This window comes from Lampetra planeri, chromosome 47 (genome assembly GCF_965212315.1).
Source record: "Lampetra planeri chromosome 47, kcLamPlan1.2.h2, whole genome shotgun sequence".
Taxonomy (NCBI): domain Eukaryota; kingdom Metazoa; phylum Chordata; class Hyperoartia; order Petromyzontiformes; family Petromyzontidae; genus Lampetra; species Lampetra planeri.
Window position 1 is genome coordinate 4,843,933 of NC_136153.1, and position 8,023 is coordinate 4,851,955.

Sequence of the window (8,023 nt, forward strand, 5' to 3'; positions counted from 1 at the left end):
TAATACATCTTTGCCTGGCCAAGAAGGCCTCCCCTGATTCAATCGGAGCAAACAGGCAAGTCTGGTAACCACTTGGGATGTTTTCAATTTCTATTTTTTTAATTTTTAGTGTAGAGCACAGACTGGCTTAACAAAAGCAACATGGGCATAAAATACAATAAATTATATTTAAAAAAGTGAAGTCAAATGGAAAATACACTCTCAAAATTACTTTTGAAAAGCTATGCGACAACATATAAACAAAGGCAGTGATTTTACGGTGTAGTTATATTTTTATGTGAAAGGTATTTTCTAAATATATGCATTGATATTGGATAAATCCAGCATCCCATACACAAATGTGAAGGAATGTTTTTTTGTTACGTTAGGCAATGAAACAGATGCATTACTGTTTCAAATGATGGAAGCACCGTGGCTGATAAAGCACTTTAGTTAAACACAGTCCTAAAAGGTAAGACTGACTCCAAGCAGAAGACTTTCCCAGGGAATGGACAGCGCACCTCAAGTGGCTGCCTTGAGTCCAAGTTCTCAGCAATCCTGTAGAATTGCTCCTGATTCATGAACATAAATGCTCCCTGTACAAACAAAGTACAGATATTAGAGTGTAGACGTTCACAAAACCTCTGGTAAACACCTTACCTGGAATGCTCAATTAACTTTTCACTTTAAGCTTACCAAACTTTTCCAACCACCTTCTCTTGTAGTGGTAAACTATTGTCTTTGACTAGTCCCGTGCAGACTGTTCTGTACACTCCAGCTGCTTAAGCGAGTTTCAGCTGCTGATCAGTGGTGGCTATGCATGCGTGGAATCCAGCAGTGTGGGGGCAAGGGTTGGTGGATCGCACACATTTATTGAAACTCCCTTCCCATGGGTGTCGAGGTGCCATACCTTGGATCGCCAGTAGAATGCAGTACAGGAAGTGGACTAATAGCAATCTGTTTCCATCTGTACGGAGATATGGTTTCCCCCTTGCGTGTGTTAGGTTTCTCGCACTTGTATAATACTCAATAAATGGCGGAAAAGATCATGAAATAAAAACCGAATGCAGGATCCTCTTTAAAAAAGTCCTACGACTCGGTGTGTCTTTACTAGATAAACAATAAGTAAAAGGAAGTAAATCATCTACAGGTAGTCCCCGAGCCTGGGCTCTGCTGGCCCATGGGCACCAGTGTAGTTGCACCGACTGGACACTCGATAGCTTTGCCACTGCCAACCTGGTTGAACGATGAGTCGCTGTCAGAGCTGTTATCAAATGAAAAGCTCTCGCTGTTGCTAGAGCGGCGCACTGAGTCACTTTGCCCTGGCCGCCGGGAGTGCTTTTCCTCCTCCATGCCTCCCAGAAGAACGTCCACAGCCGCCAGTATGCGCACCTTTAGGCTCTGCTCCAGCTCTGCATAACTGTCACAGCCATTCATGCAGTCACACACAAGTTCAATTTAGGCTTGTGCCCAAGACCACAATTGTACGCGACTTTCCCGTTCGTCAATCCGGTGATGGACGAGGGCTTCCCCACTCCGTGTTGGTCGTGGGGGTTAATTAATCAAACTTTGACACGTTGGTCAGTGCGGGTTCGTAAAGGCAAGCAGAATAGTTGTGGGAGTATCGAAATACAGTACAGCAATTGAATTTAATGCACTGTCCTCTACTGACTAATATGAAGCCTAGCCCTTCAGCCACCTATGAAAAGCTGGAGTTCATGTTGGTCATCCATCCGGGCACTATCCAGGTTTAATCTGCTTGGAGTTTGAGATCTGAGATAATTAGGCATATTTTGTGTGATTTGGTCAAAGAAAAAAATATTAAATGAATGCAAATAAGTAAAGTGCTCTTAGAAAGAGTGACGGACCAGTGACATGGCTGTCATGGATAGAGTGTGCTCACGCGTCAGAGTTGGTTACTCGCTGAGCCACCCGCTGCACCAGTGTCTCCTGCTCACTGGACAAGCCGACGCCCGTGCCTACGGAGCTCCTCTCAATCTCGTCATCGATGACCCGGCCAAGAGAGCGCTCCAGCTGAGCTTTGAGCTGCTTCACAAACTCATACCTGCATACAAGCCCAGCAACATCGCAATCCTGACTTAAATCATATGCAGACCGACTATAAATGAGCACACTGGGTGTGGGGTAACTAAGCATGGAACGATATACCCCTCCAATGGTTCTATTGGTAAGATTGAGGATCACAATTATATTCAAATTTTAAAAAAATCAGTATTTTTGTAATGCTCTCGTTGTTATTACTTCCAAATTATTCTTGTCTTAATTCGTCTATTCTATTAGCCTAAATATAGGATTGGCTTCATCAACCCATTGGCAGACATTATATATCAACTGCTGGAACGACGCTTTCGAAAGCCATCACTATATCTCATGGTCTTGCAATAAAAAATTATCAGATTATATGCGCATAATTGCATAAACCGTAAATAAAAATGTATCACATATATGGTTCAATACACTTATCACGAGCATAAGAGTAGATATCAACACATTCATCAAATGCTTAGTTACATTTGGCCTAATATTTATTGCCTGGGTGCTCAATAGTTGAAAAATGTGCAGGAAATAAATAAATACAGCACTTACATGAAATGTATTGAAAACAAATCAGAGCCCATTTAAGCAAATTGTATTTGTAAGGGAGACATGTGAAGCAATCAGGAGTAAAATGACTCTCATTCCAGAATTTGTTTTTATATACAAATCACTTTTATTTCATAAATAAAATTAACAAAATTAATCTAGAAAAAGGTACACGGATTCTTATGAAAGAATGTGGCAAAACAAGTCAACTGCTTATTGATTGCTAAACCACTTTGTGAAAGCATACATAATCTTTGTTAAGGGGTTATTGCGAATTTCTTCACCGTAAAATCGAGCAGTCATCTATCATGGCTGCACTATTTACAGATTAATTTATTCACGAATTAATATTTAACTCTCACACATAACTGAACAAAATTATCCAGCAAAGTAAAACAATGAATCTGTATGGGACAATTTTATGAACTTTTGCAATGGTTAATCTTTATTTAATATATTTTGTTCTAATAAATATATGGACATAATTTACTTTCTAACTCAGAATTACAGTTTCTGAAATACTGCACATCATACGGTTGTATGTAGGTACTTTTAAGAGGCAAAGCAATCTATTACGCGTTGGCATATATTGGTATTATGCAGAGATAATAAACGATATCATACTTTAAGATTACAATTTCTTAATGATTCGGAAACCATGTTAATGGCTGTGGAACAATATGCTCGTATTCATCCTGGAAACCACTTAGGCACTGTGCAAAAATGACCATGAGGGTTAATTACAAAACTCTATTTGTAGTAATGATTCAACATTATATTTCATAACTTCGCTTATGAGCATGTTAAACGATTTCCATCCACTCTTAGATGAAGGCCGCCCCACACTATGCAGATAGTAGGGATTATTTGACCGTGCCTCATTATATTGGTCAGTGCAGAACAACTGCACGGTACATTCGATTTTCCTCCACGACTCTATGCTGCTCACCACATAGCCGCTGCAGCCCAATGACGACAACCTGTTTGTACATGGCAGCCATTAATCCACACACTTTAGGCTCGAAGCTGCTCAGTTTCTGAGAATCGAATAGGTTCCATGCACAATCCAGGTGTTTAGGTCGAATATATGAAAATAAAAAGCTGTGTGCTGATGGTCAACATCAGCGATATCGATTGCATGCCTTAAAATCTCCTCCGCACAAGGTCTCCCTGTCTCGGGACCAGGCTCACTTGTGGAAGTTGTCATCGGTCTCCTCCAGGCGGAGCAGGGCATCTGTGGTTCGCATGCCGGTCCGTGCGTCTAGCCCCCAGAGAAGCTCCCTCAGTGAGGAGACCATGTCTTCATCGCTCTCTGCTGCGTGCTCCATGTTGCTCGGGTAGGTATCTGTCGTGACAAACACATACACAGAAGCATTATTTATGACCTGATGAGGAACCATTGAGTTCTATGCTACCTCATTTACACTTGTGCCATGGTTTAATTCCGGCTCAGAACGGTACATGCCAGTGGAAAATCCACCCATATCATGTAGACCCTGCACTGGCTCGACTGTGTAAAATGGATATTTGAGCTGGGCACATAACTAGAATGATGACCGATGGTATATAACAGTGGCAGCCAAGAGGTAACACGCCCGAGAGGATACCCCCTGTGGATATGGATCAATTTAATAATCTCAAATGCATTAAGTAGATCAATTGCTACAGGGCTGTGAGAGATGGTGAGATTGGGAAGCTTTTCATCCAGCAGTCGATTAAATTCTCACATACAGTTTAAGTTTGACGTTCAAGTTTATTTTGATATGTTACATGGATGATGCCGTCTAGCTAGTTTTCCGGTTATTTTACAACAAAAATCTGGGTGCATGAGCACTGCATGAACAAAACCATTAATATTGCAGAGAACGGGTACAGGGTTTCTTAACGAATATTGCACGACGAGGTATTTAACGGTCGTAAACCAACACACACGGGAGTAAAAAAAAATCCAGTGCAAATGTGAGAGCTAGAGGGGCCAGAAAAAGTTAGGTATATATTTTAAGCAGTATATTTTAGTCTAACAGGAAACAGCAAGATATATAGCAATATGTTCAGGAGCTGAAAGACAATGTCAAGGTCTGCTAGCCACGAGACAGCTTCAGGAGAACGTTCGTGTAGTGTTACTGTTCCTCCTCCATTGTGTATATATTGAACTTCTTTCGCACCGTACGTAGCCAACCGCGCTAATCGTAGGTGCGGGGGAAGGACAACAAACTAAACGCAACAAGCAGGGATGCAGACTACAGTCGTTGACGGGCCAGACTTTGGATTGCTTGGCCACAATCGCATGACTGAAGCTTGTCTTTAATTCTCCGTTTATGAAGGCGATGTTCTGATGTGGTTGATAGTTTCCACCAGTGTCTTCGATGAATGTCAAAGCCGGGAGGTGCAATGACAGCTGGGTCTTGAAAGGAGGTTATTACTAGCGTTTTGCCCGTTCAAGGACGGGTGTATTGCAGTAAATCTGAACCTTGCAAGCGAAAAGCAGACTGCGACGTGATATTCATTGCATCAATTCGTGTGGAATTTGTAAGGGCGCGGTGACACAGACTTATTTCATTTAAAGGTTATAATCCCTTGTTCATCATGACGTCCTTTTTACTTCGATGTCTCAACAGCGTTACACGTGACGTGAGAGTTCTGCCTTTGTAGTGAGGGTTGTAAGTTGACGCTGAGGAGGGAGGAGGAGGCGCCTCGCCCCATGTGGAGTGACGTAACCTGTTTATGATTATTAATGAGGGGGGCTAGCCGACGTGGAGTGACGTCACGCACGGGACACACAGACATTCTTGGCTCATTATAATCGAATTCTGGGAGTCCGCGTTGCCCCCAACTCCTTTCGCCTGCGTTCTTGAAAGATCTGCTTTGAGATTCTAGGATGGTTGACAGCAGCTGTCCGATCCCAGGCGGGGGGTCTTGGTTTGAGGTGCATGTTGTCGTTGGCAAGAAAGCAGGGGATTCATGAAATGTGTTGGAACTTCTTTGGTAGTCAAACGGGCTAATCGGGAGATGCGGGGGAAGGACAAAGACGAGACAAAGATCCCCCGTATCGTCCTAACAGACTGTTCGCGAGCACCCATGAAGGCCGGCACGGCACGCAAAGAGGTGGGTGGCCAGCACCCACGCCCGACCGCCTTTGTCTCCCCTAGCAACGATGTTTACTACACACCGCACCAGGAATTCATTTGAGGCTGAGTCCACCTAGGGGAAGCCCACGACCGGTTCAGATAATCGTCACCGGTGTCGGCCGTGAGCGGGAATCGAACTCGGGGCAGCCGGGTTCGTAGCGCGGCGTAGCGCTAACCGCTGCACCACCGCTCCCCATCAAGGAGGTTCACGAACCGAACAAGCAGTTCTGAAAAAAATGAGTTTTCAAGCTAGAAATTAGTTTTCAACCTAGAAATTAGTTTTCAAGCTAAATAATTCGTTTTCAAGCTAGAAATTAGTTTTCAAGCTAGAAATTAGTTAGAAATTAGTTTTCAAGCTAGAAATTAGTTAGAAATTTGTTTTCAAGCTAGAAATTAGTTTTCAAGCTAAATAATTAGTTTTCAAGATACATAATTAGTTTTCAAGCTAGAAATTAGTTTTCAAGCTAGAAATTAGTTTTCAAGATAAATAATTAGTTTTCAAGCTAGAAATTAGTTTTCAAGCTAGAAATTAGATTTCAAGCTAGAAATTAGTTTTCAAGCTAGAAATTAGTTGTCAAGCTAGAAATTAGTTTTCAAGCTAGAAATTAGTTTTCAAGATAGAAATTAGTTTTCAAGCTTTAGTTTAATTAGTTTTAAACCGCTGATAGTTTAACAGACATAATATGCCACAAACGGGCTCTGTATACGGAGTATGCCACATTAGACGTCAAACATGTACGTTTAATACTCTTGATAACGAGCGCTTGTGTTGCGATAGAAACGTCGTGATATTTTTATTCACTTTAATTTGTATTCTTTTACTATCGACGTAAACATAGCACACAGAGTATGTTTAATAGAACTATTCAGATAATTAAAAACAAACAACGCGATCAGGCGAGAGGCTGGCGTCTCGTTGCCATGCCAACCACTAGGCCATTCGCACCTAGCAACGCCTATGCAGTTTAATCATTTAACGTTGTTATTTTAAGGCAACTATGTTGTTCGCGTATGTATATAAAACCCACGACGTTTTATTTTCTGCTTAATTAAATCGTGAACTGGTGTTGCGTGACCAAGGTTATTTAACACAGGCGGTAAGAGGCAAATGCGTTTGTAACCACGGTTCGGCGCTTGCGTTTATTAACCATTATTACAACATTCTATCGCTTAACCACCTTAGTTGTTTGCCTAGTTTGAGATTTGTACGACGCGGAGCTTACAATGAGGTAGTTATGTTTGTAAACGCGAGCATTCTACGTACTGTACACTTGTGAAAATGGTGAGCGACTCCACGCGAGTCGAAGTAGAATCGAAACGCAAATGGGAATCGATGGTCAGGTCCCGTTTATGCGATCTTATTTGTCACATCTAGTTGGTTTAAAATAGGCTGCGGAAAATGTGTGCTTAATTATTTGAGTATAATTAGCAAAACGCGTAAGAAATAGATTAGTTGGCGCGCTATATGCCAATTGATTGCTCAAATAGGAATCGATTCCAGTGATGTTGTTCCTTGGAATCGATACAATTATTTTTCGTCTCCATTGGTGGCTTAACAACTTAAAACTCAATCTTGATTTGAAGCTTAAAACTCGTCCCTCAAATCGCGAGCTAAACTCACAACGATCGCTGCGTGAATGAGTGCGAATACCGCGGTCAATGCACCCTTTCGTTTAAAATAATAAAGATTTCAATTTTTTTTAAGACATCGCTGCTGAATTTTATATTAACACAAGCGCCTTTATCTAAGGCGCTTTACACGGGCTACGAGTGTGTACGTACAGGGAGTGTTTGCTAAAAGTGATGTGGCGGATAGGGGGTGGGGTTGTGGGGAGGGAGCTTAGCAGGTACCAGTAAACACATTCCTGCTGCGGAGGGAGCTGGTAGGAACGTTGGGTTGCTCGGTCAATGGCCAGGGTCAACGGCGGCGTGGTGTATTCCGCAAATATGGCTGACTGTGAGGGCGGGCACAAGCCGGCATGAGTAGGTTAAACGTTGAGTTTTATAAGGGCACCACGGTGTGACCAGCCCCTCCCCACCCAGCCCCACCCCTCCCACCCCCCACCCAGCCCCTCCCCACCCTCCCCACCCTCCCCTCCCCACCCAGCCCCTCCCCAATCTCCCCTCTCCACCCAGCCCGACCCCTCCCATTTTTGTATGCACGATGGACGGATGGACACAATAATCCCCTGTGGGCTGGTGGAACCAGGATAGTTGGAAGTGGAGTACGAGACAGCCAGGGTAGAGCTTAAGATTCGAATACACGTGAGCAATCGTTGCCTGCAGTTGTCACCGGCAACACATTTACTGTG

The 8,023-nt window shown here is 42.9% G+C and overlaps 1 protein-coding gene across 1 annotated transcript in view; it reads right to left on the bottom strand.

Annotated features, from left to right (window-relative positions):
• The window catches only part of TBC1D32 (TBC1 domain family member 32), a 53,257-nt gene extending 46,208 nt beyond the window's left edge, over positions 1-7,049 (bottom strand). Inside the window, exons 1-5 of the mRNA XM_078615469.1 lie at positions 6,976-7,049; positions 3,775-3,928; positions 1,883-2,044; positions 1,216-1,399; positions 501-575 (exon numbers count right to left, since the gene is read on the bottom strand). Coding sequence (XP_078471595.1) covers positions 501-575; positions 1,216-1,399; positions 1,883-2,044; positions 3,775-3,911 — 558 coding nt within the window. The 5' untranslated portion in view covers positions 3,912-3,928; positions 6,976-7,049. The remainder of the gene's footprint in view (positions 1-500; positions 576-1,215; positions 1,400-1,882; positions 2,045-3,774; positions 3,929-6,975) is intronic.
• Between the last annotated feature and the right edge of the window lie 974 nt (positions 7,050-8,023).